The sequence below is a fragment of the Nyctereutes procyonoides genome, unplaced genomic scaffold, assembly GCF_905146905.1.
Source record: "Nyctereutes procyonoides isolate TBG_1078 unplaced genomic scaffold, NYPRO_anot_genome, whole genome shotgun sequence".
Taxonomy (NCBI): Eukaryota; Metazoa; Chordata; class Mammalia; order Carnivora; family Canidae; genus Nyctereutes; species Nyctereutes procyonoides.
The window spans coordinates 8,425,864-8,443,256 of NW_026575020.1; the positions used below are offsets into that span (position 1 = coordinate 8,425,864).

The window sequence follows — 17,393 nt, forward strand, 5'->3', positions numbered from 1 at the left end:
TGCGCACGTCTTGCTGAGTATCTTTCTGTGTGGGTTTCTCTGAGCCTTTGTGTGTCTGTCTCTGTTTGGTCTACGGGGTTCCCTTCTCTCTACCCTTTCACAAACCGTCTTCTTCACGCCAATAAGATGTGTGCAGTGCTCTGAGTTTTCCCTTTGGTTTGTTGAAATGTGAGTACCAACAAATGGGTTAGGGGCCGCGGTGCCCTTCCTTCCGCTCTGCCCCTTCTCCATCTCCTGCTACCTGTGGGGGGCACCTGGAGCGAGGGGGGGATGGCTGGAGAGGGGGTAGGGGTGGGCAGAGCCTGTGCTCCCTGTGCCAGGGGAGGTGGGGTAGGACCTCAGGATGGATGGCAAGGAGATACTGGCCTCTGGGCAACGGTGGGTGCTGTTCTCCACATCCCACATCCTCAACGCCTGCACCCCAGGCCCTCTGCTCAACTCTGGGGTAGGGGTCCCACCTGGGCTCTCCCTGTGGATGTCTGAAGCTAAGCAGGTGCACTACCCCCAGCAGCCACGCTCCCACCCCTGCTCCATCCGCCCCACCCCTCCTTACAGTCTGCCTTCTCGGCCGGGGCCTCTCCAGATGGAATTCTTTTGGCAGGAGGCACTTGTGGCCCTGCCTGACCAGCTGGCTCCCCTTCTGGGGTCTGGAGCTATCTCAGGTGCTGCCCAGGCCCAGGCGCGGGTAGGAGTGGACATCTGTTCTGATGACAGGCTGCCTGCCCCTCCCCAAGCCTCCATCTCCCTGTCCCTGTGACCCTGATGAGCTGGCCCAATTACTCATCTTCCTCGAGTGCCCTGGGCCCCGAGTTTGGGGCTGGACACTCAGGACTAGCCACCCATGCTCAGGGCACCCCACTCAAAGGCAGAGTGAGGGTTGGAGCCGAGGGGGAGCAAGCTGCTTAGAGGGGGGCCCTGCCCAGCCCACCTGGTCCGGCCAGTGACCAATGTCGTGTTTCGTTCTTTTAGATCTAATGCTGGACGATGTAATTGCTTCCGGCAGCTCATCCAGCGCGGCGCCAGGTACTGCGTCTGGGGTTATGGGTTCCAGGGCGAGGCCCGGGGGCAGTCATGCCCTACCTGCCCCCAGGCCCGCCTCATGCGTGCTGGGATGTCCTCTTTGCTCTCCCCTCCTTGGCTCATTGATTCCATCCTCTTGGGGTGAGGGAGTGAGGGTCCCTGGGGCGCCAGGCTCTGTGTCACCCTCTAGGCCTATGCTACGCCAGACGGGAGGTGAGGGCCTTGCAAACCCCTTCCTCCCACACCTCATGGAGGACCTTCCTTCTCGCACAGGGCTTCCAAGGGCCAAGCTGCCCATCCCCCTGCTGCCTGTTCCCACTCCTCCTCCGTGTCACACCGTTCAATTATTAGAGCTGCAAATCTCTCCCGTCTCCTTTTGTCTGAAGGGGAGACTTTGATCCAAGCAAGTGGGATGAGAGGAGCAGAGAGGAAAAGGATTTGTTTTAAAAATGTAACAATGAATAATTGAACAGGTTCATTAATAGTCAAGTAATCGCGGTGGCCACGTCATCGCTACAAACAGCAGGGCTGGGGATCGAAGGCCTGAGTTAGCCACAAGCTTCTCCCCACAAAAAGCCAAAGATTTGGGGGTGAGTTGGGTCCTTGTCTTTGAGAGCCGTGTCCCTGCAAAGGCTCTGGTCCTGCTCGTCCTCCCCTGGTCCTCTGGCCGCTGCTCCCCCAACATGGCCCTCAGGCAGAGGGTCTGAGGCTCAGGGAGCCTGTAACAGGGCTGTGGGGCCTCATTCCACCCTCCGATGGCTTGGCCAGGTGGTTTCCAATCTGTTCGTCCCCAAGGGCACCCCTTATCGTTTCCTCCAGCAGACCCCACATTCTAAGAGCCGGCCTTTGAAGTAATGACTTTGTTTCACTGCTTTTGCTAATCAAAGGCACATCTAATTGCTAACCAGAGCTTCTGAGCTGCAGAAGGTTTCACACAGAATGATAGCAAAGAAAGACCATTTTGCCATTAAATTAGTCTGTGGGGTCTTAATGTAGGCATGGGTATGATTTCTTTACACTTTTAGAAATATTGAAAAGAACCTCAGGACCCCCACATGGCTGCCTTCTTAGGCTGCAGAGGACTTGGGACTTGGGCTGTACCTTTCCCCACTAATCTGGGCTCCCCCAGAAGCCAGACTCCTGCAGACACTGCCCTCTAGGGATTGGGCTGTCTGACCTGTGGGGGCTCAGGGGAACCCCTGAGCCTCAGTATGGGGGGCCATCCCTGAGGATCGATGTTTCTTGTCCCCATGGTGCTGAGCTATGGTGTTTGGAGAGACCATCTGTCTGGGGGCTCAGGAAGCTCCAGCTGGTTCGTGTCTGGATTGCCTGGGTCCCATGTCTCTGTGTCAGGCTGTACTGTAAATTCCTGATGTGTTAGGGATGAGGTGAGGGTAGGAGGAAGTAGCTTCAGCTTTTCCCTTATGGGGTCACCTGGTCTGTTGACTGAAGTGTCCTCACATACACATTTACCCCAGTATCACCCTAGCATAGGGATGGCCCATAGAGGCTTCTCCACACCAGGAATTAGCACACTAAGACTCTCTTGGCTACAAGATCTCCTCCCAATACACCCACTCAATGCCCAACATCTTTATTACCTTCACACCGCATCCCCATTCTGGGCACATTCCACCACGCTCCCATTGGCACAAACGGACACGTACCCTGATGACAATTTTGGGTCTTACCTTTTCAGCAGGTAATAAAGACTCAGAGACCCCTAACAGGAGCTTATACCATTCCATATCTCTCTTTCCCAAACCTGGTGTTCTGTGTGGTCTCTAGTAGAGCTTTTCAAACTTCTGTGTGCATAATAATCGCCTGAAAAACAGTAAAACACAGATTCCTGAGCACTGCCCTAGAAATTCTCATGGAATGGTCTGTGGTAGGACCTAAAAGGTAGGACCTGAACATCTGCATTTCCAATTAGTTGCCAGGGGATGGCGATGATGATGCATGGTCTACCCAACCGTTTGATGGGTATGAAGTCACACCCCCTAGTCTGGGGCAGCTAGAATCAACTCCCCCCACCCCCGCCCCTGCATCACACCTCCACGTCAGCACCACTCCCACTCTGTGCTACTCCCAGAGGAGGGGCCAGCCAGACCCCAGGGAAAGGCAGAAGGGAAGAGTCAGTGGATATCAGGAATGACCTGACCGGGCACCTGGGTCCAGCCCAGCTTCCAGGTAAAGAGAGGGATGGGATCACTGGCTGATCAGGTCAGCACTAAGGGACCGCTCAGCCTCCTGTACCTGCTGTGCTCCTGTCGACCACCTGTGGAGCCTATGTCCACTAACCCTCTCTAGTTCCACCGGGACCCAGTGATCAGCCTGGCCACAGCAGCTGAAGGTGTGGCCTCTGCCATGGGGGCCAGTAGTCCCAGGGGAGTGACCCCTGCCTTCCGCTTACTCCCTGTCACTCTTCTTTGCAAACCCTCTGCCCTGGCTGTGCCTTGGGCTCTACTAACTTCCCAAACCTGCTGGCTAACTCACTCACAGCTGTGCTGCCCCCTGTTCCTCTCCTGGATCTTACCCCTGATAAGGAGCTGGGCAGTCCTGGGGGTGCCCTTCCCCCTACTGTCCAGCTCTGCCATTTTTTTCCTCCTAAGGCAGCTCATACTGGTGGGGGCAGGGAGATGGGCTATGGCCGGAGCTCTCAGAGCAGCAGACTTGTCCAACGCTACCCCAGAAGGTCTCGACTTCTTCGAGCACAGGTGCTTGCCTATGGAACCCAAGCCTGGGGAGCAACAGGGGGTGGCATCATCCAAAGCCTAACAGAAAGATTCTTTGGGCAAAATCTCTGAGGGACCCTGTGGGGCAAGGCCCCAAGGCCTTGTGCTTAAACCTACCAGGCAGCTGGCGAGATATCTGAGCTGGGAGTTCAGGTCCTGGCTCCATCATGTCCTCACAATGTGTGGAAGCTCACTTGGCGCTGGGCCTCGTTCTCTTCCTCTGTAAAACAAAAGGATTGGCTAGGACATGCTGATCAGATTGGCCCTGGGACTCTTTGGACCTGTGCTCCCAAGGGGGGTTTCTGGCAGCTTCGGCACCTGCTGGTCTGGGGGGGTGGGGTGCTGGAAGGGCAGACCTCAAGGGCCTGGCACCTGTCACTGTGAACAGATGCCCTGCCTCAGCCCTGTCACCACCTTTCCTCTGGGCTGCTTGGAGGAGGGTCCCAGGCTAATCCCAGCCCGCCTGCCCTCAGATAGCTAGAGCAAGGCCAGCAGGCAGAGGTGGTGGCCGCAGCTCTGATGGGGCTGCCTACGCAGTCAGACGAGGGGGACGGGGGAGGGGGGGACTCTCTCCACCTCTCCTCTGCGTTATCTCAGCTAATAATGGGGCTAATAAGGAGCCACTTTTTCTAACCTAATTGTATTCAAACATTTTAGTTAATTCTCCATTCATATTTTAGCATAATGGGATCGGGTGCTCTCGGCACTTATGGAGATTAATGCAGAGACAGTGTTCCAGCTGCTAAGGCAACGCAGGGCGACTAGCGCCCTCTGGTTCTTGTGGGTACCGAAGGAAGGAAGGAAGAGGCCCCGCTCGCCTGGTCCACCCTCCACAATCGCAGTGTGGATGACCCGTGGCCTCATGTTGTCTTCTGTCCTGAGCCTCTCTACCCACCCTCCCTTCCTGGGATCCGAGGGCCATCTGAGCTACCAAAACCAGAGTTGGCTGGCCCAGCTCTGAGAATTAAATGATGGCCTAATGCACTCTATGGTGCCTGCCCCAGAACATTCTAGATTTTCTGCCTCTTGGTTATCCACACCTCAAGGCCGATGCTGGAGAGTGGCATCGGGTGAGGCGGAACATGCAGCTCTTGGGCACTCTTCTTCCTTCGGCCTTTGGTGGGGGCCCACCCCAGGCCACTCCCTACCTCAGTTTACCTCTCTGTTAAACAGTCCTCTGCATGGGGAAGGACACTTCTATCTGAGCTGGCCTGGACCCAAAGCTTTCTGCTGCCCCTGAGCCAGCCACCCCTGGCACAGGCCTCAGAGGCTGCAGCCCTTGCTGGCTGGCTTCCGCCTGAGACTTTCTGGGGGGGAAGGGCTGTCTGGGACCTGAGGTTGCCCCACACCTCCCCGTGGGGAGCCTCTTCTTTCTTTGTGACTGCCTAGGAGACCAATCTGTCAACCGCCTCCAGCTGACATCCATGCCCAACTTGGCCTGGCCTTTCCTCAGCACCTGGAGGAGGGGCCCCCTGCAATCTCCTGCCCCCAGATTCATTCTGCCTGCTTAGCAGGCCAACCTTCTGGCACCATGATTTTATAACTAAGTGGTTCACTAATTACAAGAGAAATATGCCTCTGACAGATCTCAGACAGTGCTTCCAGCCCAGCCTGTAGTCTGATGCTGCCCTGACGCCCAGGAGCAGGCGGGGCATGGCCTCATTAGAAACTGGGTGAGTCCTTCAGGTGGAGCCACCCCCAGATGACTCTGGGAAGAGCAGAGCCTGTGGCCTCCCCTCTGTACCCCGCCCCCCATGAGGGCATGGGGGACCTAGGCCCTGCCCCTCCAGGGGCCCTTAGGTGGGTCAGTGTGGCCAGTCAAGAAGATGTCTGATTTCTGATCTCTGGTTATTCCCGAACCCCAGCTCTGTGTAATCTGCTTTGCTCCCCTCGAGGGGCTAAGCGTGGTGAAGGAGCAAGGGCCTTTGCCTCTCTGTCGATGGAGCTTCCTTCCTCTAAGCCTGATAAGACCGGTTGGTTTCCATCTTATCGATCTGGCCTTACTGCAGAACACCAAGTCAAGGGCATTACAAGGGGCTGGTGGATTTTGGAGGCAGCCTTGGGGAGGGGGCTCACCTGGTGTCTAATGTGGGTGGGAGCTCTGCATGTCCTGACCCCTTCTGCACCCAACTGTAGTCAGTAGAACAGACGCTTGGGGGGCAGACGCCGAGGGAGCTCCCTTGCCCCCTGAGAAAGGCAGTGTGTGGAGGGCGAGGACGCAGATGAAACTGGAATGTTGCAGCTCTGGCGTTAGAGGCTGGCGCCTGTGAGGGACTTGGGTGGTGGGGGCTCCGTGGGCAGGGGCCCGATGGTTGCTCTGCTCTCCCCTCTGCTCCCCCCAGAGGCCCAGTGTAAACCCTACTACTCAGACTACTCCCGATTCCGGCTCCTCGTCCACCACTTGTGTACCAGCCACTATCTGGACCTCTTCATCACGGGTGTCATTGGTCTGAATGTGGTCACCATGGCCATGGAGCACTACCAGCAGCCCCAGGTAAGAGTGAGTAACTGGCACTCCGGGCCCTGCCTCCAGCTGTGGGACTGCAGGGTAAGGCGAATCCAACCTGTGCTGGGTACCTTGGGCAAGTGCTGGGCACCCTACAGGACTTCCCTGTGTATACCTTATAGTGACCCTTGGAAGTGGGTACCATCTTGGTTTTACAGATGAGGACACGGAGGCTCAGTGAGGTTACATGACCAGACCAAGGTCCTATAGCTAGGAAGTAGAGGACCTGATTTCTTCATCCAACAAATATTTATTGAGTGTCTGCCATGTGTTTCTTTACCCTTTGAAGCTACAGAAGGCAGACCAGTAAAAACTGGTATCTGAAAACAAAAACAAAAACAAAACAAAACAAAACAAAAACCTGGTATCTGCCCTTCTGGGGTTTGGATTCTAGTGACTATCGAGCTCCAAACTCACCAGTGATCTTGTCACTCCTCAGATCAGCCTCCGTCAGCCTTCAGTCTCCCCATCTGTAAAATGGGGATGCTGAATTAGTAATACACAAGGTCCTTTCCAGGTTCTAGCCTTCTGTGCCTTCCAACACATTCTCATGTGGTCTCCTCACCATCCCTCAAGGAGAGAGATCCTTTAGCACAAAGTTTGAATCATGCATGTGAATGAGGACCTTCTTCTATCCTGGTGTGGCGGCCAGTGGTCGACCACCATGGCAGAGACAGAAAAGAAAGGGCCCCCCTAGACTCACCTGTTTCCCAAATCTAGGAGTGTGATGGAGGGGGAGGGGGAGGCATCCCCCCTGGGCCTTAGGAGGCCCTGCATAGACCCGCCCGGCCCATCCCTGCCAGATCCTGGACGAGGCCTTGAAGATCTGCAACTATATCTTCACCGTCATCTTTGTCTTGGAGTCAGTTTTTAAACTTGTAGCCTTTGGCTTCCGTCGGTTCTTCCAGGACAGGTAACTGAGAGGAGTGGGGTTATGGGAGTGGGGAAAGGACCCATCTCCCCGGGGAAATACCTGAAAACCTTTCTGAACTCCTGAAAGGTTCAGCCTCCACTCTAGGGCTGATGGCAAGGGGGAGCGGGGGGCCTGGGGGATGTTAGCAGCTGGAAATCCATGTGGCCCAGACTGGGGCTTATGAGCACAGAGCCTGGAGCCAGACCGCCTGGACCAGATTCAGATCCTGGCTCCATCACTTAGAAACTGGGGACCTTGGGTAAGTTACTTAACTGTTCTGTGCGTTGGTTTCCTGATCTATCAAAGGAGAAAGAATGCTGTGACGATTATGAGTTCCTATTTGTAAAGCCCCTAAATAAAAGAGTGCTTGGCACCTAGTAAACAGTATAAAAGTGCCAAATTAAAAAAAAAAAAAAAGAATGGATACAAATGCAAAGTAGAGGTCCTGAGCTAAAGACTTGGTTCTACCTGTGTGGCCAGCTGGCGGTGTGAGGTGTGACCGGAGTCAAGCCATGGCTTCTCGGCAGGATGGAGAGGCGGGACTGACTGACCTCCACCCCCCTTTCTGTCATCACTTGTATTGCCACAACTGCCCCCTCCTCTGCGGTGCCCCCATACACACACACTCAGGGAGCCGTGTCCTGGGCTTTCCAGGTGGAACCAGCTGGACCTGGCCATCGTGCTGCTGTCCATCATGGGCATCACGCTGGAGGAGATTGAGGTCAATGCCTCGCTGCCCATCAACCCCACCATCATCCGCATCATGAGAGTGCTGCGCATTGCCCGAGGTCAGTGCCCGGGTGCTCACCCACCACCCACCCATCCAGGCTGGCCGGGGACTTCATGTGTGTGTGTTCCCACCGGGGCTCTCTCCCAGCCCCAGCCTCTGTCAAATAGGAGGGCTAGGGGCTGGGCTGAGGGCGAGGGTGGAGCCCTGGCAGCCTGGCTGGCCGCCCAGCCAAGCCAGCAGCCCTGTCCCTGCCCTGGCCGGCCATCCAGCTGTGTGACCCGGGAGCCAGCCCCGGGGGCCAGGCTCACTGCTCTGTCCTGTTCCGCAGTGCTGAAGCTGCTGAAGATGGCTGTGGGCATGCGGGCGCTGCTGGACACAGTCATGCAGGCCCTGCCTCAGGTAGCTGGAGGGAGGGGGTGGGCGGGAGGGCTCCTTTTCGGGAGGAGGGGGTGATTTCCGAAGGGACGGGCAGTAGGGGGAGCTCCGGGAAGCTGGCTCGGAGACCCAGTGGCACCTTTCCCATTTCTTTTCCTCTCTTCCAGGTGGGGAACCTGGGACTTCTCTTCATGTTGTTGTTTTTCATCTTTGCAGCTCTGGGTGTGGAGCTCTTTGGAGACCTGGGTGAGTCGGGGTGGGCAGGACAGAGGGGCCAGGGCTGGAGGCCCCGGAGCTCCTGCGCTAACTCCCGCCTCTCTCTCCTGCCCCCCCCCTCCAGAGTGTGATGAGACGCACCCCTGCGAGGGCCTGGGCCGGCATGCCACCTTTCGGAACTTTGGCATGGCCTTCCTGACCCTCTTCCGAGTGTCCACAGGTGACAACTGGAACGGCATTATGAAGGTGAGCCCACACGGCAGTGGGGGCTGTCCCAGGGCTGGCCCTGAACCCAAGAGGCACTTCCACTCCTTGAGCCCAGATTCCTTGGCGAGATGAGGGGCCATGAATAAAAGCATGTGATTCTCCACGCAGAAACACTCTAGAACCCCCTCTCCCCAGCATACACTCTGACTCCCTCTCCCCAGCACAAAGCGTGTAATGCTTTTTCCACCCCCAGGACACCCTCCGGGACTGTGACCAGGAGTCCACCTGCTACAATACAGTCATCTCCCCCATCTACTTCGTGTCCTTCGTGCTGACGGCCCAGTTTGTGCTGGTCAACGTGGTGATCGCTGTGCTGATGAAGCACCTGGAGGAAAGCAACAAGGAGGCCAAAGAGGAGGCCGAGCTGGAGGCTGAGCTGGAGCTGGAGATGAAGACGCTCAGCCCACAGCCCCACTCGCCACTGGGCAGCCCCTTCCTCTGGCCGGGGGTCGAGGGCCCCGACAGCCCCGATAGCCCCAAGCTCGGGGCCCCGCACACCGCGGCCCACACGGGAGCAGCCTCGCGCTTCTCCCTGGAACACCCCACGGTGAGCAAACAGCCACCCCTGCCGAGAAGGGTGTGGGACCGGTGGCCAGTGGCTGGGGGTGGTGTACAAGGAATCGGCAGCGTGGCGGGCCCCAGAGCCCTGCCCAGATCCTCCTGTCCCTCCTGCCTGGATGCTGAGGGGTGAGTGGTCCCCCCTCCCACCCATCCCCAGAGATGGCTGCTGCACCCGCAGCACAGGGCCACCCCAGCAAGCCACCAGCACGTGTGTGGCTCATCCACGCCCTGCACCTGCAGCCCAGCCGGCCTCGCCTTCTTGGCTCTTAGGTTCAAGGCTAAGTTTTCTGTTTCCTTCCTGTTTCTTTCTTACCCTTGCCCGATGACCAAACCTCTTTCCTTCCCACCTTTCAACCTCCCTGATTCCATCTCTCAATCCTTTCCTTATCTTTGCTTTCCTGCTCTCTCTCTCCCTGTGAGCTCTTCTCGTCTCTGGCTCCTATTCTCCTTCCTCCCAAACCTCTCTCCTCTGTCCTATCCCCTCTTCTTTCTCCTGTCTCTTTGTTGCTGGGGTGTGCGTGTGCGTGTGCGTGTGCGTGTGTGTGTGTGTGTGTGTGTGTGTGAGACCTCCTCCTCCTCCTCCTCCTCCTCCTTCTTCTTCTTCTTCTTCTTCTTCTTCTTCTTCTTCTTCTTCTTCTCTCTCTCTCTCTCTCTCTCTCTCTCTCTCTCTCTCTCTCTCTTTCTGTGTCTCTCTGTCAATCTCCTGCCACGACACTTCCCCTCGTTGCCCCTCTGCACCCCGCTCCCCTGACTCTCTGGCTCCCTCATGGGCTGGTCCTCCTCAGGACAGACAGCTGTTTGACACCATATCCCTGCTGATCCAGGGCTCCCTGGAAGGGGAGCTGAAGCTGATGGACGAGCTGGCAGGCCCAGGGGGCCAGCCCTCTGCCTTCCCTCCCGCCCGCAGCCTGGGCGGCTCCGACCCACAGGTTACTGTGCCCCCTGTGCTGTGCCGGGCTGTGCCATGCTGTGCCGTGCTTCTGGGGAGGCGGGGGTGTTTCCTGCCCACTGGGTTTCTGGAGAAAGAACAGCCTCAGGGCCTCAGTTGAGCTTTGGGCTTGGCAGGAGGGAGCTGGGGTTCTTACAAGCTGAGATCAACCCTTGGAACACATTCTTGGAAGGTAGGGATGCTGAGGTTGTAACTTCCAGGGAAGGATGAATGGAGGAGAGGTTTACAGAGGGCATTTGTCAGAAAACACCTGGACAAGAAAAAGAGAATGGGAGGGAAGACAAGTTGGCAGTGGGACCTTAGTGGGTGGAGGAAGTGAGGTGCCAAAGCCGGGGGAGAGGGCTTTTGGGGACAGTGCAGGTGGCCAGGGGACCCACTGAGGGATATGTCTTCAGGCATAGTCTGCTTCTTCCCTATGTCCAGCACCCATCCCCAAAGTCTCTGTTTGGTGGCTTTTTTAGCCATGAAGCCCACTAGACATGATGAGTGCTCTCAGTAGCCAGTGCTTTCTGACCTGGTCCTGAGAGGGAATGGAAGGTTCCAGCTGAGACTGGATTCTGGAGACCTTGCTGTGAAATAAGACTGGGTGTCCCCCGTAAGCCCAGTCCCTTTCCATAGTTTTGTATGTTTTTCTCCTCCAGTCCTATCTAAACTCAGCTCTTCTGCTTTCTGGGGTTCTCCTACCCTCCTCTTCCCCACTTGTGACCTATCTGGCTGCCCTTGACCCCCTCCGTTTGGCAGAGCCCCCTGCCACCCCTCCTAGGTCAGGTACTGCAGAGAAGCCCCCGATAGACCTGGAGCGAAGGCAAGGAGACAGGTGTCAGTGGGAGAGAGAAAATCCTAGTGTTCCACTGGCCCTGCCAGGTGGAAGGGAAGGAAAGCAGGTTCCCAGGACCTGGGACATCTGTAGCCTGATCCAAAGAAATAGACAGCGATGCTCACATAGGAAGGGACCCTGGCCCTAGGGTTCCTGACCTCTTGAATCCCCTCTAGGGATTATTCAGCTTCAGATAGGCCATCAGGACTGCAATCTGGCAGTGACCTAGAATGATCAGTGAGAGAGCACATCCCTTCTCAAGGCCTCCCATCCTGAAGGAGGCTCCTGGGGGAAAGGTGCAGGGAGAGAAGGGGACACGATGGCGATGGCGTGATCAGGCAGGTGGCTCACCTGAGATGGAGGGCCCTCCCCTCCCTCAAGGTGCTGGAGACACTGAAGTCTCCCTGCAGATCCCTGCCGAGCCAGCCAGTTGGGAGGCGGCCCACCCGGGTGCGCTCAACTCAGAATGGCGGCAGGAGGAGAGCATCCCCCAGAACCCAAGCTAGAGGGCGGGCAAGCTGCCGGCAGGCGGAGGAGGACCCAGGAGGGGCGAAGCCAGAATCTGGGGGCAGGCCAAGTCCTGCCAGGCTTTTGGAAGCAGAGAGAATAGGCAGAAAAGAGTCATCAGATTGGCGGCTTTGTCCCCAGCGCCCCCCCACGCTGCTCTGTCTGTGGCGAGAGCGGAGAGGCGCTTTGCTGGCCTTTCTTCGTTCTTTTTTTTTGGGGGGGGGGGTTTCCTGGTATCATCTTTATGAGAATCGAAAGCCGTCCCTGCTCCCCGCTTCCTCCCTGGGTGGTGGTAGTGTGGGAGGGGGCCGGTAAGGTTCCTGGGGTATCTTTAGAATAAGTTTCTGCTTCTCCTGCTTTGTCGGTGTTTGCTCTGGCTCCCTGGTGCCTGCTGCAGCCTCTCTGATCAGAGGGGGGGCTGGAAGTGGGGTGGGGGAGGTGCCGGCAGCTTACTTGGGAGAGGGGTGGGGAGAGAGGAGAGAGGCCTTCCCCCCCACCGTGCTTCGTGAAAAGGGGGAAGGGGGGCTCTGTGTGTGCGCACGCATGTGTGCGCGTGTGCATGTGTCCTGGTTTCTTATGCCTGATCATCTCTCTCCCTGTCTAGATCCCTCTAGCTGAGATGGAGGCTCTGTCTCTGACGTCAGAGATTGTGTCTGAACCGTCCCACTCTCTAGCTCTGACGGATGACTCTTTGCCTGATGACACTCACACACTCTTACCTAGTGCCCTGGACAGCAATGTACTTACACATGGCCCCTCACTGCTCCCCCAGCCTCCCCAGGGGCTGGGCTGGCTGCAGGGCTCCAGATCCCCCCCACTCCTCTCTCTTGGCCACCAGGCCCCACCCAGAGGCATCACCCAGCAGGCGCTTGGTGCCCAAGGCTTCGCTAGGTCTTTCCCAGTTCCCCACTGTGGGCAAAGAAATTAGATAATATTAAATTGGGGCCTCGAGAGCCCAGGGGCACAGTTAAGAAAGAGTGAATCCAGACATCCAGGAGTAACACAGCCCAAAACAGAGGTGGCATCAGGCAGCTGACCTGATGCAGAGTCAGTCTCTGTATTTGGAGCCTGTGCCAGCCAGCCCTTCCCCTCCCCGCCCCCCTCCTTCCCACCTCCCTGCAACATGAGCCATTCCCCTCTATGGAGTGGGTGAAAGCCACATCTCTGCTGCTACCACCGTGCCCTTCTGCCTGGGGGGTGGGGGTGGGGCTGTCCCTGTCTCCTCTGTGACTGTCCCTGTGTGTCCCCATGTCGCGGGAGGTAGGTGGTTCTTTGTGTTTGGGACAGCTTCTCCTCCCTTGCCCAGCTCCCCTTCCCCTACAGACTGTGAGCAGCCCCCTCCTCCCTGCCTTCCCCCTCCTCTTAGGACTTAAGAGACAGGGTCCCCTTCCTCATAGCAGGGTTCAGCTGAGGTAGGGGCTTGACCAGAGACTGGGGGGTCCCTCAGGGTCTTGGGGTGGCTGGAAGAAATGGAGCCTGGGCTCAGAGAGGAAGCAAAAGATGCAGACTCTTCCAACAGGCCCAACTGGGGCTGCTTAACTGGCTGGGCCTGCATGGGAACAAGAACCCTCCAGCCTCTCTGAGAACTAGGAATGGAGGGTACAAGGGACCCCAAAGAGGAAGGGGGTCACAGGGAGATGGAGAAGTCTTTGGGGAACAAACCTTGGCTCCCTCCAGCTGAGGTCAAAGCCTGATTACTGCTTTCCTTTGAAACAAACTGAAAAAAACTCACTCTCAACCCCAATCTGTCCAGTAAGGGAGGTCCTGAGTCCACAGTACTTAGGCCTTGCGCCCCACCTCCCATTTGCTACCTGCCAGAGTCATTGAGATATTAAAAGGTGGGGGAAGCCAGGCAGGTAAGCCAGCTGACATTCCCCACTGGTCACCTGTCATCAAACCCACATTAACCCAGGTCATGTGCCATGCTGGGTCCTGGGGCTGTCTTAAAACATTGGGTGGTGAGGCAGGCCCTGCTCACTGGGTGGGTCCTCCTCACTCCCCACCCCACCCCCCAGCCCCAGCACAGGGATAGGGGAGCGCTTTTAGCTTTTCATCCTCTGCCCTCCACTGTGATGCTTCAGAGCCTCTTAATGGGGCCCTGGGAACCATCTCTTGAACCACTTGCTGGGCCGGGCCTGGGGGCTGCTCTCCCTTTTTTGGACACCTTCTCACTCCTCCACTCTCCCCACCTGGAGGCTCTGAAGTGATGAGGTACTGGATAGCTTTCTGGGGCAGGGACTCCTCCCACCTGCTTCCCTGCTGTGCTAGAGGGCTCATCCATGCTCTGCCCTCTCTTCCCCCATCAACTAACTCATCCCATTACTGCCCTGCGGTGGGGAGGGGATGGGACCAGAGCCCGGGTGGGGAAGCTTCTGGTTTCTGTTTTCCAGCTCTGCCTCAGTTAGACAATCCGGATGCCCCCCTCTTTCCCCCACCTCCCGCCCCTGCTCCTTTTGCAGATGGAGCCCCACCCTGAGGAGATGCCCCTTGCACTGGGACTGGACCTGCTGACTGTGAGGAAGTCTGGGGTCAGCCGGACGCACTCCCTGCCCAATGACAGCTACATGTTCCGGGACGGAGGCACCACCGAGGGGTCCCTAGGATGCAGAAGCTGGGGGCTCCCCAAAGCTCAGTCAGGTAGCAGGGCTCAAGCAGGCTAGCTTGGTTCACACAGGGAGACCCTATCCTTGCCTACGCCCCATCCTGACCTGGGCAGGGGGGCCACTGAGGCAGCAAGAGAGGTCTCTCTGCCCTCCAGGGGGCCCGCAACCTGTGAAGAGTGGCTTTCAATCCAGGGTGAGAGGTCTGGGGTGAGGGTGGAGGCCCCAGTGGGTGAAGGAGCAAGGAGGGAAGGGACTTAGGTGAGAGCCAGACCACTGACCTTCCTGCTCTCCTCTCTCCTCCTCCCTACTCTGCTCGCAGGCTCTGTCTTATCTGTCCACTCGCAGCCAGCAGACACCAGCTACATCCTGCAGCTTCCCAAAGACACACCTCACCTGCTCCAGCCCCACAGCGCTCCCACCTGGGGCACCATTCCCAAACTGCCCCCACCAGGCCGCTCCTCCTTGGCTCAGAGGCCACTCAGGCGCCAGGTGAGCAGGTGTGGACAGGTGGGCCTGGGCCCGGGGCTGGCCTCTCTGCTGGGAACCCTCGGCTGTTGGTGATGGCCAGGGTTACCACTTCCATTCTTTCGGCAGACGTTCATTGTGCACTGACCATGTGCCAGAGACAGTTCTAGGTCCTTGGGACATAGAACCAGGCACAGTAGAAGTGGTCTGTGCCCTTTGAGTGTTTATATTCCCCTCCTTTCTTTCACTGAGAAGGCCTGGAGACCAGGCCAGGGACACATGTCCACTTGGCAGGAGAACCCACATCTCTGAATTCCCTTTCCCTGGCCCAGAGGCGACTCCCAACTATTCTCTGGGATTCTAGACTTAGCTAAGGGACACACGGCACATTTTGGGTACCTCTGCCTTTGGCCAAACCTGGGGCCCACCTTCCAGGGGCACAGAGCTGAGGCTCAGGCAGGCAGGTAGGACTGGTCTGCCCCTACTGTGACAAGGCCGCAGCCTGTGCCCTGTGTGCCCTTATGTGTGATCATGGCCACATGAGAATCTGCTCGATGCTGCACACTTGACCCAGGCCCAGTCCCCATCCATTTTACAAAGATTCACAGAGCAGCTTCCCTGTGCTGGGCACTGGGGCCGCAGCCCCTGCCCTCTGGAACTCACAGTCTAACTGGAGATGTAAATGCCAGCAGACCATTGCAACAACAGGCCACAGCTGCTGGGATGCTCCTGTGTCATGGTGCATCAGGGAGCAAAGAGGAGGAAGGGGTTAGTTTTCAGGTAGAGATTGTCAGGAGCTGTGTCAGAGAGAATCTGAGCCTGTAAATTTGAGGGGTATTTGTCATTTGAGAAGGGTCTTCTAGGCCAAAGAAACAGCCTATGCACAGCATGGGAGCAGAGCCAGGCCAGTGCTTTCTTGTGTCCCAGGGGCTGGGAGCTTCAGAGAGTGATTCCTGCAGGCGTCGGGGAAGGACAGGGCAGCAGGCATGGTGGGCAGCAGAAGCCAGGCTGCACATATGTAGCCCCTGTCTCCCAGCAAGAGCAAATACTGACATTCCTGCTTAGGGTGGGCCTGTAGGGGGAGGTGGGGGTTATCTGGTTTGACCAGGATGGAGTCGGGGGAGGGGAGGATGACAGTCCATGGGAGAGTAGAAGCCCCTGGGCTGAGCCCTCCTCCCACCTCCCATAGGCAGCAATAAGGACTGATTCTCTGGACGTTCAGGGCCTGGGCAGCCGGGAAGACCTGCTGTCCGAGGTGAGTGGGCCCTCCCCACCTCTGGCCCGGGCCTCCTCCTTCTGGGGCCACTTGGGCACCCAGATGCAGCAGCATCCCCACCGCCAGAGCAAGATCTCGAAGCACATGCCCCCGCCAGCCCCCTGCCCAGGCTCAGAAACCACCTGGAGCAAAGACCCACCAGAGACCAGAAGCAGCTTAGAGCTGGACACGGAGCTGAGCTGGATTTCAGGAGACCTCCTGACCGTGGGCAGCCAGGAGGAGCCCCTGACCCCACGGGACCTGAAGAAGTGTTACAGCGTGGAGGCCCAGAGCTGCCGGCGCAGGCCTGCGTCCTGGCTGGATGAACAGAGGAGGCACTCCATTGCGGTCAGCTGCCTGGACAGCGGCTCCCAACCCAGCCTGGGCCCCGACCCCTCTAGCCTTGGCGGCCAGCCTCTTGGGGGACCTGGAAGCCGGCCCAAGAAAAAACTCAGCCCACCTAGTATCTCCATAGACCCCCCAGAGAGTCAGGGCCCTCGGCCCCCACCCAGCCCCGGCGTCTGCCTCCGGCGGAGGGCTCCGTCCAGCGACTCCAAGGATCCCTCGGCCTCCGGCCCCCCTGACAGCATGGCTGCCTCGCCCCCCCCAAAGAAAGACGTGCTGAGTCTCTCTGGTTTAGCCTCTGACCCAGCAGACCTGGACCCCTGAATCCTGCCCCACTCCCCTTTCTCCACTGGGTGCCAAATCCTAGCTCCTCCTCCTGGGCTATGTTCCTGAAAAATGTTGCATATGGACTCCAAGGAGGCGCTCCTCCCCGCCTCAGTGGGGCTGGGAACCAGCGAGCCGACTTTCCAGAGCGTTAAAAGCAGCAGCCCCGGCCACCCTGGCTCCAGGCAGAAAGAGAGGCCCAGTGCAGCTGAGGTTCCCAACACCAGGAGCTACTGGGAGAAAGCAATACGTTTGTGCAGAATCTCTATGTATATTCTATTTTATTAAATTAATTGAATCTAGTATATGCGGGATGTACGGCATTTTGTGACTGAAGAGACTTGTTTCCTTCTACTTGTATGTGTCTCAGAATATTTTTGAGGCGAAGGCGTCTGTCTCTTGGCTATTTTAACCCAAAATAACCAGTCTAGTTATATTCCTTCTTCTTGCAAAGCACAAGCTGGGACTGGGAGTGCATTACAGCTCTGCCCGGGTGGCCCATCTTCAGCGGAGAGCGGGAACCACTTCGGAAACTGTAATGTAACTTATTTTCTCCTTTAACCTCGCCATCATTTTCTGTAGGAAAAAAAAAAGAGAGAGAGAGAGAAGAGAAAAATAAGATTTTACAAATGAAATGGAACCTTTTTATATATATATATATATATATATACATACATACATATCTATATCTATATCTATAATAAAGTAATTTTCCAAAATAAAAAGTTAATCACGGTCCAGAGTAAAAGCAAAAGGGACAGACTTAGACTTTTCCAGGTGGCGCTGGAGAAAAGACCCCTGGAGC

At 57.1% G+C, this 17,393-nt stretch overlaps 1 protein-coding gene across 11 annotated transcripts in view; it reads left to right on the forward strand.

The window, feature by feature from the left end:
- The window catches only part of CACNA1G (calcium voltage-gated channel subunit alpha1 G), a 63,402-nt gene extending 46,509 nt beyond the window's left edge, over positions 1–16,893 (forward strand). For 5 of the 11 annotated variants that reach the window (XM_055320685.1, XM_055320703.1, XM_055320710.1 and 2 more), the window contains 11 exons: positions 970–1,023; positions 6,098–6,249; positions 7,065–7,174; positions 7,829–7,962; positions 8,233–8,303; positions 8,447–8,525; positions 8,620–8,741; positions 8,956–9,309; positions 14,056–14,233; positions 14,519–14,688; positions 15,854–16,893. In XM_055320685.1, the coding sequence (XP_055176660.1) occupies positions 970–1,023; positions 6,098–6,249; positions 7,065–7,174; positions 7,829–7,962; positions 8,233–8,303; positions 8,447–8,525; positions 8,620–8,741; positions 8,956–9,309; positions 14,056–14,233; positions 14,519–14,688; positions 15,854–16,588 (2,159 nt within the window). In that variant the 3' untranslated portion in view covers positions 16,589–16,893. Of the gene's footprint in view, positions 1–969; positions 1,024–6,097; positions 6,250–7,064; positions 7,175–7,828; positions 7,963–8,232; positions 8,304–8,446; positions 8,526–8,619; positions 8,742–8,955; positions 9,310–10,108; positions 10,253–12,200; positions 12,336–14,055; positions 14,234–14,518; positions 14,689–15,853 lie in introns of all 11 variants that reach the window. The other 6 variants (XM_055320727.1, XM_055320733.1, XM_055320660.1 and 3 more) reach the window with 4 other exon arrangements.
- The last annotated feature ends 500 nt before the right edge of the window (positions 16,894–17,393 follow it).